The sequence below is a fragment of the Porites lutea genome, chromosome 3 (genome assembly GCF_958299795.1).
Source record: "Porites lutea chromosome 3, jaPorLute2.1, whole genome shotgun sequence".
NCBI classification, from domain to species: Eukaryota; Metazoa; Cnidaria; class Anthozoa; order Scleractinia; family Poritidae; genus Porites; species Porites lutea.
This window is the reverse complement of record NC_133203.1, coordinates 47,101,366-47,119,468: the sequence shown is the minus strand read 5'-3', so window position 1 is coordinate 47,119,468 and position 18,103 is coordinate 47,101,366. Positions and strand designations below refer to the sequence as shown.

General features: G+C 39.7%; 2 protein-coding genes across 6 annotated transcripts in view; both read left to right on the top strand.

Moving 5' to 3' along the window:
- Positions 1 to 6,888: 6,888 nt before the first annotated feature.
- On the top strand, positions 6,889 to 10,660 carry LOC140932403 (uncharacterized). Its single transcript, XM_073382015.1, has 6 exons — positions 6,889 to 6,908; positions 7,484 to 7,574; positions 8,075 to 8,137; positions 9,193 to 9,251; positions 9,524 to 9,582; positions 10,423 to 10,660. Exons 1-6 carry the CDS (start codon positions 6,889 to 6,891, stop codon positions 10,515 to 10,517), a joined length of 387 nt encoding a protein of 128 aa, XP_073238116.1. The 3' UTR covers positions 10,518 to 10,660.
- A 1,586-nt stretch (positions 10,661 to 12,246) lies between these two features.
- The window catches only part of LOC140931286 (CLIP-associating protein 1-A-like), a 59,580-nt gene continuing 53,723 nt past the window's right edge, over positions 12,247 to 18,103 (top strand). For all 5 annotated transcript variants that reach the window (XM_073381066.1, XM_073381064.1, XM_073381063.1 and 2 more), the window contains exons 1-2: positions 12,247 to 12,735; positions 13,169 to 13,247. In XM_073381066.1, the coding sequence (XP_073237167.1) occupies positions 12,550 to 12,735; positions 13,169 to 13,247 (265 nt within the window). In that variant the 5' untranslated portion in view covers positions 12,247 to 12,549. The remainder of the gene's footprint in view (positions 12,736 to 13,168; positions 13,248 to 18,103) is intronic.

Sequence of the window (18,103 nt, the reverse complement as noted above, 5' to 3'; positions counted from 1 at the left end):
TGAATTTATTTTGCCACAGGGCAGAAACATGAAGAAAATGAAATATGAAGATTTGAAAGAAAGAGCGAAGAACTACATTTGGTCGCGAAATTACGCAAGTAGCGCAAGAACGAAGATAAATCGAAGTTCGAAAAAGAATGAAGGGGAGTGAAGATTAATTTGAAGAAAATGAAGATAACGGATCGTGCGAAGAATCGAAAGTTAAGGTTGAGAAGACCTAATTTTGAAGTTTGGCAAGAAAAAAAGAAAATTGAAGATTGAAGCGAAAACGTGTGAGATCGGGGGGAAGTGAAGATTGATTGAAAGAAAAGTGAAGAAGCCAAGTCTTGGCACTAAAATGAAGGGTTTAATGCAAGAAATCTCGTGAATGCGAAGTTAAGGAAGAATGAAGCCAAGAAGAATATTGTCTGATAATTAGCAAGGCGGGTGAAGAAAATTTGGCTTGCGCCGTAGAAGTTAAACGAAGATAGGCCGTGAAGAGGTCCGAAAAGTGCAATTTCTAGTGAGGCACTGAAGCGCTAGTTTGTGTCAAGGTCACAGGTAAGGACGAGATTCGTCTACCAAATTTACATTTTCAAAGTTTACTCGAACACCAAGTCTGTCTTTTTTGTATAGTGTTTTGTATCCTATCCTATTCTACTCCACCAATCTACCCCACCCTACTCCCCTTTCGTTTACGCTCCTCTTCTTCCCTCAGCTTACCTCTGCTCCACTGTAACCTATCATACTCTATCCTACTCTTAGTCTACTCTATCCTTGTTTTCGCTCTTTAGTGTGTTGTTGTGTTGTCAGGTCTGTTGTTCCTTTATTTTGTTCTTTGTGACTCTTTCGTGACTTGGTATTTTATTTCGAAAGATGCTTGGATGAAACTTTCGAACCTTATTTTGCCTCATCCCGAATAGGTCTTTGAAAAGTTGCGGACCTCACAATGGTACGATCAAACGTGTAAGTGACATGTCCCTGTTCTTGAGCCTTGGTCAGTGACGTTAGCACACGGGCGGGGATGGGATAGGGTTCATGTTCAAACGATCCGTGAATGACCGTATGCCTGGCCAGTGGAGTTCCACTTGGGTTTAAAACCGCAGCAAAATACTACACAGGAACCTTTTGGCGTTGCTGGTTCTCGCGGTAGCCCTGCACAAGGCTTGCATACACTACAGTGGAAGCATAAGTGCAAAAATCGTACAAGGGCATTGGCATCCTGATTGTTGGTCCTTTTTTAGCGCCGCTTAAGACCCTGTTTACATGGAGTGGGGGACCCCCGTCTAGTGGGGTAGGTTGGTTTTGTTTTGTGTTCCCCAGAGCGTGAAAACAAAAGAAACCAACCCCACTAGACCGGGGTCCCCCACTCCACGTAAACAGGCCCTAAGAAAAGTCACTATTAACAGATATGCTTTTGTGTCTGCCTACGTTAAAAATCTGCATCGAACGTCTAAACCAACCAAGATGAACCTCGTAAGTGGCCCAGCTCGCAACGTTTCTCTTCGTAGCTCTGTATGGTTACAGCCCCTCCCCCGACCCGACCCCACCCCACCCAACCCCTTGTGGGTTCTTTTGAGATTAAGTGTGGTTGTAGTTCCCCACAAGTTACCAAGGGTCAACAAGGGGTTTAGTGTCGTTGCGGTGCGTCGATTTTGTGTGTGTACCCTACCCGTGACCATCATTGGCAGTGTTTCCTTTGAATGGTAACATTAAGAGATTTTGCCCACAGACTCAAAAGTTAAGATTTCCTCGTACAGCTGAGCGTGATAGAAACGTACTGCTCGGTAGTTTTCATTTAAATGGTGACACTAAAGGATTTTATCCACAGATTCAAAGATAGAAACTACCTTGTGCAGCATAATAAACAGTACCACAGGAAAGTATTGCTCAGTACCTTTCATTTCATCCAGACTCAAAGATTAGAACAGCACTGTACGGTACAATTAAAGCACCACAAGAAAGCCTGCCAAGAGGCTTTCTTTGAATGGTCACACTTGAAGATTTCACCCGCAGACTCAAAGATTTGAACAACCCTGTACGGCACAATGAAAGTACTACAAGAAAGTACACCTCAGTAGCTTTCATTAACTGGACATATCACGGTGTTAACATAACTTGTACAGCATAATTCAGCGGAACTAGGGGAGGGGCCTCCGTGCCCCCTCCTTATTTTTAGGTCAAACTGAAGCCCGTTCATATAGCTGAAAAAATTATTTTTGAGGCCAGACCCCCCTCTTATCCTAGGCTTTGGATGAACTGGTCCACAACTTACTTAAAGATCTGAATCCGCCACTGCAGTAAACACTACCACGGGAAAAATAAGCTTTTTCAGTGTTCAGCCTCCGTAGTAGTCTGATTAAACAGCCGACATTTTGCGACGCCACCGGTGGTTGGTTTCTCCAGACTCGTACCCAGTCGCTTTTATGTGTTTTTGGGGTGAGAGAAGATTGGGTTTAGGTTGGGGCGCGCGGAGACTCATGGGAAGGAACGCATCTTTATGTAGCCCCAATCTTCTCTCAATCTTCTCTTTTCAACTGGGTATGAGTCTTTGGTTTCCCTGCGAATTGATGTCTGAGAAACGATCGCGGAAGTTCGATACTAATGACGCGTCACTACCCAGATCTGGGTAGTGCTTCTGATTGGGTGAATCAAATTTCCAACCAATCAGAAGCACTACCCACATCTGGGTAGCGACGCGTCATCAGTGTGGAATTTCTGCGCTCATTTCTCGGACGTCATTTCGCGGGCAAACCACCGGTGACGTCGCGAAATGTCAGCAGTTTTTAAGCCGAGGCTTTTTTGGTCAATAGCATTCTCAAATCACAGTAACAGGTGAGGACTCGGTTGGGCTTGGTCGTTTTCTTGTTTTCAGGTGGCAAGCCTGGCTGATTGTACAAACATCGCTGGGTGTATTGAGTGAGCTGCCGGAAAAGTGCTGGAAGGGAGTTACCTGAATCAGACAGCATCACTGTTCAGTAGAAAACTCAAAAGTGCTGTTTTTATTAGCATTGTCCATTACAAGGCTGTTCAAGGAACGCTTTGGGACGAGTGTCTTTGCGTCGATTGAAGGAAGAGAGCGTTGCATTAAAGTGAGTGGTTTTTTTTCAATGTAGATTTGAAAATAAATAAAGAAATGTTTCAATACCAAATTTCGCCAGTTCTCTGTCTTGTCAGCACAATTTCGATCGCCCTACGTAAGGGGATCCGGGAACTTTTTGCTCAAGGAATCCAGAATCTCACTTACGATTGGATTCCAGAATCCAAGTTCCTCTGAAAAAGATTGGAATCTAGTACCTGGAATCCGGAATCCACGAGGTGGAATCCAGAATCCAAGACTTCTTGGATTCCCTTATATGGGGCGACCGAGATATGCTCATTTGGATAAAAACTCGCCCTGAATCCCGCATAGGTCTACGAATCTCTGAACTCCTTGAAGTCTGTGTCACTTCAAAAGCGATTTTAGTTTTTACGAGCTGGCCCTTCATAGAAAGATTTATATCACAGTTCGGCAAACATCAGATGCAGGTTGACAATTTCGATGGTTCGTAAATCTTGAAAAGGTCTTGAATTTTAGTAGTTGTCTTGAAAAGTCCTTGAAATTCATTTCGTTGTTCTAAAAACATTTTTTGTCATGTTTTGTGCATGAGCAATATCTTACTTCTGTTTCTTTATATTAAATGCTATTTCTGTACCTCAGTCGTAATTGCAATTGATACCCAGACATTTTGCAAAGTGTTGTTGCGGCCGAAAGTAGTATGAAACAATGTGATCATTCATGGCTGAAGAAGTAAAAATCGTAAGTGACTCTATGAAGTGTTTAGCCAATAAGGTGTTCAAAAATCCTTTAAAAGTCCTTGAAATTTGTTTGTCTGAAGTTGTACGAATCATGAATTTTCTTAAATTAGGAAAAGGGCAAATAAAAATAGTCTGTCAAAAATAATTCTTATGGATGTACTGATCACTTAATGGCAAGTAAAGGGAAAACTTAACCTCCCTGAAAAAGAACTTGATCGTTTTCTGGATTAATTCCTAATATATCAGTGGTTTGCAACCTTGTTCGTATCTTCATTTATAAGTGTTAATCTCAAACGTCGAACTTCACATGTGCCAAAGCTAATGCTAAAGCGAAAAAGTCTATTTGTCTTGTTTATAAGGTTCGGTACATGTATTAAAAGATCGACGTTTGACCCAGGCCCGACATTTTTTTGCGCGCTGTGATTGGTCAATTTTTGCGGGCCTTTTTCCAGTGTAGTGTACAGCCTGCGCGCTAATTAAAAGTTTCCTTTGCCTGCACGTCCTTTTCTCGGAGATGTATCACTAGAATCACGCGTTTTACAAGACAAGAAGACAAGACATCTTTTATTTGGAGTCTTATACAGTCCTTTGTATACACAAAGTCCCGAGATGGGGGATGGGACTGCTATATAAAAGTGATGGGGATGCTCGTCGTCTCGCCTTGCGGTGTAAATTACAGATTTTCCGACGAGTATCCCCGTCGCGTTTATATGGGAGTCCCCCAAGGAATAAAGTCCGCACTCATTTCTGTAAGTTATGGTCCTCACTTTCTTTCCCCGTTGGTTTATGTCCTGGCTGTTTCGTCACTGACATGAAAAAGAACTCGGTCCGTAACTAACAGCCAGGCACAAACCTCGGGCTCAAGTGGAAAGAACACACGTGGGTATCAGTATTTAGTAAAATCCAACTGGTGGTCTATTATCAATGCTGCGTTCTGATTGGTTGAGCTACTACTAGGCTATATGTTATAGCCTACTGGTAGCAAAAAGCACCGGCTTTGAAAACCAAAACAATGGTCGCTGAATCGCGTTTTTCAAGCTAAAGTTGTTTTGTCTCGATATTTTTTACCAAGTAGTTGGATTTTACTAAAACAATTATTCCACTCACCCTCATGGCCTCTGAGTCAATAGCACATGAGGCCGAAGGCATCAGTATCATGGGCCATTGACTCAGAGCCCATTCGGGCTCGAGGAATAATTGTTGGGTATTCGTGAAAAGTCTTCTTTGCAATTCTGTGGCGGTAATCAGTTCTTCTGCATCAATTTCAGTTTTGTTTCTTGAAGGATTCAATTCCCTTAAAAGATGCAAGTGATCTGATTCCGTCGAAGTAGCTAGTATGCTTCATCCTCCCCTACCCTCCCCTCCTAGGTCAGGAAATTGGGAGGGTCCTGATCCCGCATTCCCGCCCCTTTTTCACGAGACATCCACGTCCCAAACTTCTGTCACGGCTATCCCGAATATCGTTTTCTTTCCCAATTCCCCATCCCGAGCCCAAATTTCGGCGAATCCCGCTTCCCGCGTAGGAGTCAAATCCCGTATGCCATTAACGCTACCCGAATCACGTTAACTCCCATGCCAGATCCCGGGAAATACCCTTCCAGACCCAGTTCTCATGTTTATTATTTTTTTTTGTTTCTATCGCCATGTGCTTTCAGATGTTTTCTAGGTTGCAGATTTTTTTTTATTATATGGTTGCATCCGCGAGCGGGCAAGATGAAGCGAATATTGCATTCTGATTGGCTGCCCCTAGGGCTTTCTTGAGATTTTCCAAAAAGTTTCCTGTAATTTCTCAAAAAGTTGCTCAAAAAACAATCAAAAGTTGCTTTTTGTAACGAAAGTTGTTCGAAAAAACAGAAACATCTTGAGTCTCATGCTAGCATATGAAATTGTACTTGTGCAACAAAAGTAAGATTTCTAGCAAGATTTTTAAAGCAAGGGACACACATACACCAACCGAACACCAACCGGCACGGCTAATACCTCACGCATGCGCACAGCCATATCACCATGCTGGTGAGCCTAATGAGGGTTTAATGAGGGCGAGCTCTCCATGGCTGCTACTGCCCGAGTGATATGGCTATGCGCATGCGTGACGTACTGGCTATGCCGTGGGTTAAGCCGTGGGTTGGTGTATGTGCGCCCCTGTTTTAAGATTGTCTTTGTAAGATTTCTAAGCATTTTAATTTTGTGCATCTTTGCGGCGTAACCAGCGTTGCTAAATAACTTTGTCCTCAGTTAAAACCAAAAGAGGTAAGGAGCCACTAAAATTGTTACATGACCTTCTTCACCCGACCGTGAGACACTCAAGTCAGCAAGTCAGTTTCGGCAAAACCAAATACTTCACAGCGGCAAAAACAAAATAGCTTTGGTTTTGCTGTGGGTATTTGCTTTTGGCGTGAGGTATTTTGTTTTTTCCGTGAGGTTTTTGGTTTTGCCGTGAGGTTTTTGGTTTTGCCGTGAGGTTTTTGTTTTTTCCCGTGAGGTTTTTGGTTTTGCCGTGAGGTTTTTGTTTTTGCCGTGAGGTTTTCGGTTTTGCCGTGAGGTATTTTGTTTTTGCCGTGAGGTTTTTGCTTTTGTCGTGACAGTTGTGGGCCACCGTATAATTTAAGCACTAAAAGCTGCTCCGATATCTCAGAATTAGAAGATAACTAGAGAAATTGCTCGAAACGAAAAAAGTTACCGAGCAACTTGTGGAAAGCCCTAGCTACCCCAGCGGGCAAGATCGGGTTTTTCCGCAATGCATGGTCCCGCAGGAAAAAGTTCTCTTTTTGCCATATAATAAATCCGTTACTGACCAAGCTTGTTCTTAAGTTTCAAGATGGCTGAATAGTGGCCTCGTAATGCTTTTCTATTGACCTGGACTTCGTGTCAGTCAATAAACACGCAAAAAAGAACTTGGCCAATATACAACCATTTTGAACGAACAAGCTTGGTCAATAACGCATATGTAAAGGAAATACACGATGATGCGCATCTTCGCTTGAAATGCGCTTTACCTTCGATGGCACGAGGGAGGTTTAATTTAAGTGGCGAAAATTCGAACCGGCAGAACTGACAGCCGAAAACAAGCGGACAACCTTCGTTTAGACGCGAGAGTCCTACAAGAGTAGCATGAAGTTTGGGTCTCACGGGTAAGAAATGTTATCTTCTCCTTTGCCGAAGCAGAAGTCGAGAGTTAACGGAAGGTTATGCAAGTCGTGGAAAGGCCCAGTGACGCCCATATTTTAGTAGAAGCATGGATAATAGGTTTAAATTTCGAATCAGCACGGGCGCGGGAAATTTAATCTCCAAAAGTGGCGAATATAGCACACGAAATGTTGCGCACGAGAGCAAACTTGTAACCGACAGCACCAACCGACTTTGGTGGCATAAGAAAAAGTCGCGTTCTACCTACAGTATAACAACATCTCCTTCAAAAAAGTTAAAATGTCAGAAGACCAAATAAAAGGTTTGTAAATATTGTGGAGAAAGCAAGAGGTTGGCACAGGGGTGAACTGTTTTTGATACTAACAAAGTTTTCTTTGGTACGGTAAGTGAAAGTTGAACCACTGCATTTGTCCGTGGGAATTTTTCTATCGTTATTTAACACAAAAACAATAAAAAATCCCAGAGTTACAAAATAATTCTCTCTTTGTAACTTTCAATTGAGAAGAAAGCTTTTAAAAGTGCACAAAATTTCTTGAACGATCCTGTTGTTTGCTTAAAGATTTTTAGGAACTCAACCTAACGAAGAAAAGAAGGCACATAAAGGGAAAAAGCGCAGGAAGTCCAGACGGAGCCGTAAACTTATCAGTTTTGTAAGTAAACCTACTTGTCTTCAAATGTGATAGAGGGACTGTCCTAAAAGAGCTTGAAAGGATCTCTGAAAGAACCCTTCCACGGTTTTATTCAAGTTTTAATGAAGACGACTTAGCGAATATCGATACATCGACACTGCTGGAAGGAGGTCCATAAAATTAGGAAACCTTATACCACGTTTAAAGGCAATCTGTCCAAAGCGAGTAAAGATATATTGCTCCACAACCTCGCGAAAGTTTTGTAGTACGTTTGTGTGTGTGTGTGTGTGTGTGTGTGTGTGTTTGAGGGTGGTGGTAAGAAGGGGGGGTGGGGGGACAAGCTCACCACAACGTCTGTAAAACTCGGCACCTCACTAGCCACGTTCAAACTTGGCAGTTGCTGCCTAATAAACACCTTTAAAAACTGCACTTAGACTCCCATTTAAAGTGCAGAGTCTAGTTTTTTTGCATCTTATTCGCGATCGTTTAACAAACGTTTTACTTTTTCAATTGACTACTAGGTGGACCGGCCGAACTGGGGAAGGCGAGCTCGCTGTGACATTAAACTAATGTGGCAAATCTCGGTAAGATTCTGCTGTTGTTGCTGTTATTTTTGTTGTTGGCACCAGGCCTGAAACCTGAAACAGAATAAGGTATAAATCTAACGACGCGCCAACTCGCTGTCGAACTTTCGACATGTTTCCACTCTTTTTCACCTGCATGTATGACACCATGTGCAAGCACACGTGCCCTGAAGCAATAGCAATCACATTTGCCCTTAGAATTTTTTTTACAGTAAAACGCGGGCAACAAAAATGGCAAATTCTTCTTCCATAATCGCTTCAAAACGAGTTAAAACAATGTTGTGCGTTTTACCACCAGTCAAGTCTGTCTCGCAACAATTCATATTGTTGCAGGTTTCAGATAGTTGTTGCAAAACGCCTTAAACTACTCTCTACTTTCTGCAACAACTTGTCGCAACCTACAACTCGACACGGTGCACGTGCTTGCAAACAAAAAAGAAATCCAAGGAGCAAGGTCAACGGCTTTACGCGCCCTGCTGTACGCGCACTGCTGCAAATGAATTGTTGACTCTATGTTATCTGTGAGGTTCGTATACAGAGTCTTGAATTCTTGAAATAGTCTTGACATTTCCCCAGCAATTTTCCAGACCTGGAAGAAGTCTGAAAAAGTTTGTAAAAAGTCTTGAGGTTTTTTTTTTTATTTTTCAAAGCTGAAACAAGTGCTTCATGCATAAGCGATATTTTTTTGTTTTGGTCAAATCTGACTCAATGTCGCCCCTATGTTTGCAGCGGATCAAGAAAAAAGTTTGCTTTCTTCGTTCGTCTTTTATGGTCTCTATTGATCACCCTCCGGGTTTATTTGATAACCTTGAGGTCGGAAAAAGAAATTAATGCTTTGGAAAACTGTCTGGAAAAAGTCTTGAATTTTGGATCTAAAAATCTCTACGAACCCGGCCTGTATCTGGCAAAAGGAACCGGCATTCCCTATTTTGTTTCAGCCATGAAGTGTTGCGTTTCATTTTCAGTATTGCTGTCAGCGTAATTTGCGTTCAAAGATAAACGGGACTATTAATTAATTCGCCTATTTCTTTCTCTGCATCATTCTTCTTTCCTAGATTGGCGAAGGCTTCGACATCTGTCCAGGGCAAGAGGAGTATTTGTACGAAAACGAGTGGTAAGTATATTATGAGCTATTGTACAAGCCACTTAGAGGTCAGTTTATCAATCTATCCACAAATTAGCGCTATTGAAATTAAAATTGAACCGATATTAAAAGGCCAAGTTTTTTATCTTTGAACTTGAAATATTTTTGGATAACAAGCGTGGCGGCGACTAATGTTTCTTTATGAAGAAGTACAGCTGTCGAAACTAGTCACCACTCTGGGCTGGTGTGATCTCATTCTTACTTCTTAAGTTAGTCATAACTGATTTTGCTGGCTCTCGTAGGACACCCACAGAGGAGGATTTTAAACTTTTTGATGAAAGAAAGCACCAGTGTTGTCAAGGTATCAATGAAAAATTCAGGTTACAATCGTTCAGATTATTTGCTAATGGCGAAAACAGTTACACGGAGAAAAGTACTGAATTTACGTTCAGTTCTCTATGGCGTCGTCAAAACTCATGTGCGATGCGGCTTTTACAGCGCGCGCAACTTCTTAGGAACTTGAATTATCGCTTTTTTCCGGCGAGCTCTTGAGCAGAAACTTTCTTCTTAAACGACAACAACATTAATATTTATTTCTACGGAAACAAATTACATTTTGTTCTTGAGACACTCAATTTTGTTCTTGGATTGCATGCAAACGCAAAAACTATCATCAGTCTACTGTACATAGCTGGTATTTTCTAAAACAAAAAGAACCAGAGATAAGAAACAAAACCAGGAGGTCCTGACAAAAAAAAAACAACAACAAAAACAAAAAACACTATAGCCGTTGTCAAACACTCCTATGACCACCTATGTGAAACGCAATTTCCTCGCGCCGTTTTTCTCTCGCGGTAGCCATCGTGCACGCATAATCACGTTTGTTCCCCGCCGTACTTGACGCGTCCAGTGTGTAAAACTCGAAAAAATGTCATAGATTGGTTGTTATGTCGGGTTTTGTTGGGGAGGGGTGGGTGGGTGGCTTACTGAGAACCGCACAAAAATTTCGTTTTAAAGCTATCAAGGCCAGTTCCTTGCACTTTCCGAGTATATTTGTATGCATTCCGCCGGGGAAGAGAGCGGTCACATTCTATGCACAGTTTTATAATCAATTTATAAAGAAAAAGGCTCAGTGTAACCGAAGGTATCAAGGTACATCCAAAGAATAAAACTGTTGCTATTTTTGGTTTCATTTTTGCAGAATTTTCATCATTAAATTCCAGGACAAGACCGTCCCAAGAATCTTGCGGAAAAGAAAGCTGTTTCTTTGAAGATGGATCAATACTTTATTTGTAAGGGACGGGCGTGCTTTTACAGTTATCAGGCGGGCAATTTAAACTGGCAGTTCATATTTTAGGTGTTAAAAATACATGGCTGTTAATAACATTTCTTAATTTAGTTTTTTTTTTATGTGAAGAATAAATGGCAACAACATTCTATCCGCTTTTTCACTCCAACTTGTGGTCAAACTGAAAGCAAGGGGCAAACATACACCAACTGAGGGCCTGGCCAGTACCTCACGCATGCGCACAGCCATATCACCCGGGCAGTGGCAGCCATGGACAGCTGTTTAGCCGTTACTGGGACTCATCAGCATGGCATTAGTAGCCGTCGGTCCTATGAATGCACAAAGCCCTGTTTCCATGGCTGCCAGTCCACTGCCTGATTGATGTTGTTGTGGGTTCATTTCGCATGTTGTAGAAATGCTCTTGAAAGTTTCCTCAAAGCATACCCACTTGATCGGAATGGCAATTCGCGCGATCATCGCTTTAGACCACGTTTACATGGGGAGACGTTGCCCCGAGTAAAAGGGTCACTAGCTACCCTGGGCGAGCCAACTTTCCATACCGTGGCGTTTACATAACAAAACAAAAGGCTGGCACGGCCAGAAGTGTGCCCCGCCTAGACTTGTCTACTTGTCACCCTTTTGTGATGTTAGGTTCACCCTTCTAGCCAGTCCACCTACCCCTCCCCTAACTCGACGTTAACATTTGCGTCTCACTTGGAGCAAAATGTTAGGGTTAGGGAAGGGGTGGGTGGGCAGTTTCCCGGAAACGTAAATTGATCCCAACATTCTCGATTTACACACTTTGGCTCGCCCACCCGTTATTACGGCAATTTTTTGAAAATGTCTTCATGCAGTGCCTTAAGCGATACCTGAATGGGCAAATTTTGTGGCTTTCCGTCCCAAACACCCTAAGGGAGACCAAAATCTGCAATTTACACCCCTAAGCAAGACAACGAGCATCACCGTCACTTTTATATGGGAGCGCCACATCCCCTCCCCCGGCCCCTCCTCTAGGATAAGGGTGACCTTTCCACCCGGGAGTAGTTTTCTCCATTTAGACGGTCAATGAGGTCTTACTCTCCATTTTTACAAAAGATCGTTGTGACTCGATTTCTTCGGGGAATACACGGGAATCTCGATCAGAACACTATACAACTGGGCCCTGAATAGGGGTCGTCTCCCAGACCTATTAGTCTGGCGTTTGATATTCGACTTCGTTTGTCAATTTTTGAGTTTGTGTTTGGTGGGAAAGCCACCAGTGAACCCAGGTTGCCCCTCTCCTCGGCTATAAAATCAATAACACGTTGAAAAATAAGCTTGAAAATACACGCTGGGCAACTACATACGTTTAAAGGAGCGTCGTAATTGCTTGAAATTACAGAAAACAAATGTTTACCATGGTCTCTGAATTGTATCGGAGGAATCGAGGATATTTGCAGTCACGAGATCAGACCTCACGTGAATTTGCTCCTAATGTTGCGTGATGCGTTGTGTGACAAAACGTGAAGGTGATTCCAAGGGTTGTTAGCAGCTTCCCTAAATATCAATAAGGGAAATTTCTCTTTTAAACCGCTTTGCTGTTACTAATATGCACGAAATTCCCAATATTTTTTATTCAAGAATGTTCTGGTTGCGTTGCTATATAATTTATTTCTTTGCGTAGAGGGCTTCTTGAAAATTCTGATCATTTGCAATTCTCTTTTCACTCCCGTGACGTCACCACCTCGCAATCGTTGAACTCTAAAAATGGCGGCGAATTTGTGTGGACCTTTAGAAAGAAACTTTTCAGCCGAGAAAACGTGCTAATCTCCTCTTGGATTTCACGGTTTGATAATCCTTGTTGAATATAGACAGACAAAGGAAGTTAAGAAGACCAACGGATGTATTATACGACGCACCAAATCGACTTCCCCGTCACAAATCATAAACCGTTCCTCGGCAATGCTGTTGTATTAACGTTCTGAAAGTGTAATATTGCAAGATTGGTCTTGTGAGAACTGCTCTAATTCGCCCTGCAGGAAGTCCATTCATGCACAGAAAATGAAAGATTTAGTATTTTTGGAAGGAATTTTGGCCGCTGTTAATTCTCAAGACACCCAGAAAAGGCTGAAAGCGGCTGAAGACCTCTCGACCTACCTCAGCGATCCTTCGAACAGAATAGAGTTTATTGGCTTCGATAAACTTCTCGATGGGCTTGTTGCGTGGGTCAATAGCAGTAATTTTAAGGTAGGAAAACGAAGAAAGTGATTTACTTTCTTGATACTATTCTTTTTTTGCTTATGTGCGGGATATATTGCGAATATTTTCATGGGATTTAGCAAGCACTAGAACATTTAGTCGACACGATGCAAAATGCTCGCGAGTTGTTGACGATCGTTTTCCGAGAGGTCTTTGTGCATGGATTGAAAAACGATTGGCAGTTTAGGCTATAAAAATGAAAATCACAGCTTATCCTTTTCGAAATACACTGATTTGGTATTTTTAGACGTCAGGCGTCTATTAATTGGGGCTTGAGGTATTAGGGTAGTTTGAGGAGTCCATATATTCTGTAGACAAATATTGGCACCCGAACGACTTAGTACAGTAATTAGGTATTTTCCTTGGTATTCTCTTTCAGAAATAACCTGCCAAATAAATGAATGGTTTTATTTTTCTTTAGTTGAGCCTAACGGGGTTGGATCTCCTTCATCAAATTGTAGACAGGCTTGGAGCAAATTTTCGCAGTCATCTCTTACCAGGTTAGCGAATAAAATATAACCTTTTACCTAGAGAGGGTAATTAGGACAGTTAATTTACAAGTAATTTATTCTCCATGCTGTGTTGTTGGTGTTATTAGAAACCAATTCGTTTTTTTTTTGTCTGAAAACGGAGACAAAGCTTTCAAAATTTTGAATCCACTGATGTTGAGCCTGGACTCTTCAGATTCTAAATAAACGCCGGTTAACTATATGCGCCGTGTTGGCATATGAGCGCTTTTGTTTACTCATAGCTTTGATTCGCAGGTATTGCCTTGAGAAATACAAATGCCATGTAAATGCGAACCCGAGTCTTGTAAAAACTTGATTTTTAACTTTGATTATCTGGACAAATACATAAATTCATCTTTAAAATTCAGAGTGGCAGAGATGTTATGTTAGGTTATTAAATATAAATCGTTTTCTGGTGGATAAGACGTAACAACAACAAGTACCACGGCTTGTTTTGTTGAAAGCGAATTAATTGTCGTAACGTGAGAGCACAAATTACTGTTTCTGTCAAGGCAATTTGTACCTATATCATTTAGAAATTTCAGTCATAAAAGTATCCCGGTAAATCCGTGGCGTAATGTTTATATGAGTCCCTGCTGTTGGATGTTTGCAGATGAAGTGTCAATTTCGTTAATTTTATTGACTTCGAAGATAAGAACAATAGTCACTTAGTCACGATATAAATGGAATAAAATTCCTTTATTGGTTGGAGGTGTTAATTATAGCCTTAGAAGTATGTGGTTTAGGTTGTAACTCATTTTCATGAATTGGAAAAGGTCTTAGATGAAAACAAGAATTCATTTTCAATTCATATTTGGAACTTTGTTTAACTGAAATATAAATGACCTCTTTCCGTTCCACTTTTCTTTGATATCAGTTTGAAATCATCGGCCATGTTGCCTGTTATACGAAATTGCATAATTATATGATAAGGTATATGCCTCGCGCAAGTGTTGTGTTTACTTGGTGTAAGAAATGTTTGCATATTGTACAAGATTGTGTTATTGGTCTCTGCGTAGCAACATTAGTGGAACATGCCTGAGGTATACATGCAAGCTGACCAGTGTTTATGGCTGGCATAGTAAGCTACATATATACGTAGGTGAAATCCTTTAAAACGTATTTGTTGTTGTATTTACAGTCATTGACTGACAAAATGTTTTCTACATTTTCAAGTCTCCTAGCTGTTTGCTTTAGAGGGGTGCAGAGCTTAAAATAAACCTATTTTTAGGAGGTATCAGTATCACATGATCATTTTTTCCAAATGCAAAGCCATTTATATGTTTGTATAACATAGTAGATTAACTCTATAAGATGTAATTGTAGTTGCGTGACTGCAATCAGGGTAAAAATTCTTTAATGTTGTTGTCAAAATTTGGCAATGACTATTGAAATTTACTTAAAGCAAACAGTGGTAGATAACTAAGTGCTTTTACAGTCCTGTACATGCAGTATGAAAAATGCATTTTTCTGGTGGATTACTGTGATTTTGTTGTAGATTTTGCTAAATATTTTGTTGCACCTCTGCATGCAGGTATTCATTTCGACACATTAGTACAGTATCTGCAAAGTCTGTGTTTACTCAACGTTTTCACTGAGATGTCTCTTGGAAAAAACTCAGCAACTTGCATGATGTATATGTTACAGGTCAAAATTGAATTCAGGTTAAAATTTTTTAACCTTGGTTGATTCTCAATTAAGGTCAAAAAATTTTAACCAGAATATAATTTTGACCTGTAACATCTACATCCATAATTTTCTCAAGTTATTTTATCGTTACTGAATTGCCTAGCACAAATTTTGAAAGCTAATTTTGTTTAGGGAAGTCAATACTATTTCAAGGTTGGTCTGTAATAAAATGTTAATATCTACAGTGTATAAGCAGCCAAAAAGCTCTGACCCTAACCCGAGTCCAGTTCTTTGAGGGGGGTGTTTGGGGTTATGAGCACTGTAATATCACAAAACAAAATCATCCGACATACCCAAACCTGACTTGATGGATACTGAAGGACAGAGCCTAACATTTGGATTACAGAGCTGTCTGGAGTATTCAGTTAGGAAATGTTTGAAGTTTGCTTTTTTAAGGACTCTGTAATTGAGAGGCATAGTCAAACCCGCTTTATGGACACCCGTTTAAAACAGACACCTCATTATTATGGACAAAAAAAGTTAATTTTTTTTACTCGAATCCCAGTGTTTCCTTGGCTCTGCCTCATGAAACATTGAGATTCTTGCGAAACAAAATGAATTGTTTCCCTTGGCACTAGTCATCAATAGTATAATACTATTGGGAATCTTGAATTCAGAATCATGGAAAAGAAAAACAATAGCTTTTTTGATTCTGATTTGGAGACAATACCAGGGCTTTATAGTATATGGCTATATGCATGATATTTAGATTGAAAATTAATATTGTCCAATATCGGACACCAGTGTGAAGTGGCATAGTCTGAACAAGATATACATGTAAAATTGTACTTGTGCCTCAATGTTACATTGTATTAAGTTCTATCTGCAACGCTCTGTATGAATATTTACTGATGTAGCCAGAGAATTAATCTCCGTATTTCTTTTGGCAGCTTTTTTTCAATGTATTCAACCCTTTTGAGAAATCTAATTTTATAGGAACTTAAATCTTTTTACATTGGATTTTTGCGTAGGGATTTTAAGTTGATTGAGTCTGTCTGGTTCAAATATAGTCGTCAAAAAAATAGTATGATGGCCAATTTAATAGATTGGTTGATAAAGTCACTTAAAGGAAAGATTATTTCAATTTTTAGGATTGCTTTAATATTAATGTTTTGTAGTAAGTCACACCTACATAAAAAAGCCAATAGGCAGAAAAAAATTTTTAACTGAATGTGTGACATCTTATTCTAAAATTGTCTGTTTTATTAAAATGCAAGCGGAATGATTAAGTGCTGTCAGATGATTCCATACCTATTTTTCAAAAATTTTCTTGGTACTGTAGTTGTTATACCAAAATATTGTAACATTTTACATAAATTTGCATTAGAAGAAAAATTATATTAATTGTAGAAAAAAGTTAAATTGCTTTATCTTGAGGAGCTGCATAGCTGTGAGACAAGAGCTAGTGGTAGTACACTAGTGGTAGTTCAAAGATTTCTTTATTAATCATGGATTAAGGAAATGCTGTAATTTTTAAAACTTGGAATATGTTGACAAAATTAGGAATGATATAAGCTATGTATAAACTTTATATCATGCTGTGACAGCTGATCTTTCGTAATTAGCATAAAAGGCCTTTGTCACTGCTTCGAGTCAAATATCATATGATTATCGAACACATTGCTGCTCTGTGCTTGGCTTTGGTATTCATGTGAAGATGATACTAACTAGTGTAAGATCTTTGCTCATACTCTTAGCTTTAATAGTCACTGTTTGTGCTTTTGATTATGGGTATATGTTTATTCTTTTCATCATGCATATGGCTAAAGAGAAATTCCGTGTGTACTTTATTTTTTTAAAAAGAACACTAAAAATATAGTGGCTTTTAAATGTGCTAGTCATTAATCACATGTTCAAGTAACATTCTCTTCATTCAATGTTGTTTAATTTTGAAACAAATATTTGCCACTCCTCATCGCACCTGTGTTTGGTAGCAAAATTTTGGGATTAGTTTTTCTTTCCTCTTTGCCATTAATATCCTTTTTGTTATTTTGCATAAATTTTTCAACAAAATAGTCTTTTTGGTTTGTGACGACAGAATATAAAAAGGGTTGTTTTTTGGTGTCATTTTAAGGGTGTTTTCAGTCAAGTTTTTAGTTAACTGATTTGATTTACCTCTATCTATCTTAAATTATTGTATTCCGTACATATTGGTGTGCATACATTAACATCCTGAATATAGCTGGAAACAATATATATATTGTGGCACAAAGTCTTCTTTGGTTTAAAACTTTCCGAAATAGTTTAACTTTTCTTTTTGTTTTGGTAGGTTTTAGTATTGATGTCAGACAAAATTAATTTAGCTCAAACCAAAGAAAAAATTGAACCACAATGTAAGATAGAGAAAGTAACTTTGTATTGTGTCCTGATTTATGATCAGCTTGAATAGTATACAGGGATCATGTATAACTTGTTACACATCAGCGATTGTGACCTTAAAAAATTGCATAAAAATACAAATACTGCATGAGAATATATGTATGTGTAATCAAATGGTGATGAGTGAAATTTGGGTAAAGGCTCTGGAAATTATTAGGATTTGGACAAAAAGCATGTGAAATTATTCCCTAATTTCACGAGTATACCATTTGATTACCTATTAATGTCATTGGTCACGAATTACGTTAGCAATCTTTTAGCAATGTTTATCCTGGATCGCATCAATCGAGAACGTCCCTCTCTCGAACATTTAGAGCTTAAATTTGGCTTGAGTTCAGAATTTTTCAACAAAATACCTGTTAGAATCCTTCTTGATGTTCTCTTTCGTGTGTTCAGGTTTTTTAAGGCATCTTTTTATGCCCTGGCATCTTCATTCATGACATTTTGAAACTTTGTCGCCATCTTGACACTGAGATGTATGGAAGGTTGCCATGGCAATTTTGTAATTTCATATGTGAAATTACAAATTATCACTGAAATTTCGCGCCAAAATTAAGGAGTAATTTGTCACCTACGATATTAGTTCTGAAATGGCCCATCATTACTTCTACATTTAGTTTACTAAGGGCCAGCCTCTTCTTTAAGGTAGCCGTTTCTTTCAGCTTAGGTTAATGAGGGGGCATAAGTTGCTTTCCAGATAAATTTGTAATGTAAATTGCTTTTATTTTTGGGTTTTACAGTAGTTGGAGTGTGTGGTGTTATTTTGTGTGAATTTGTAT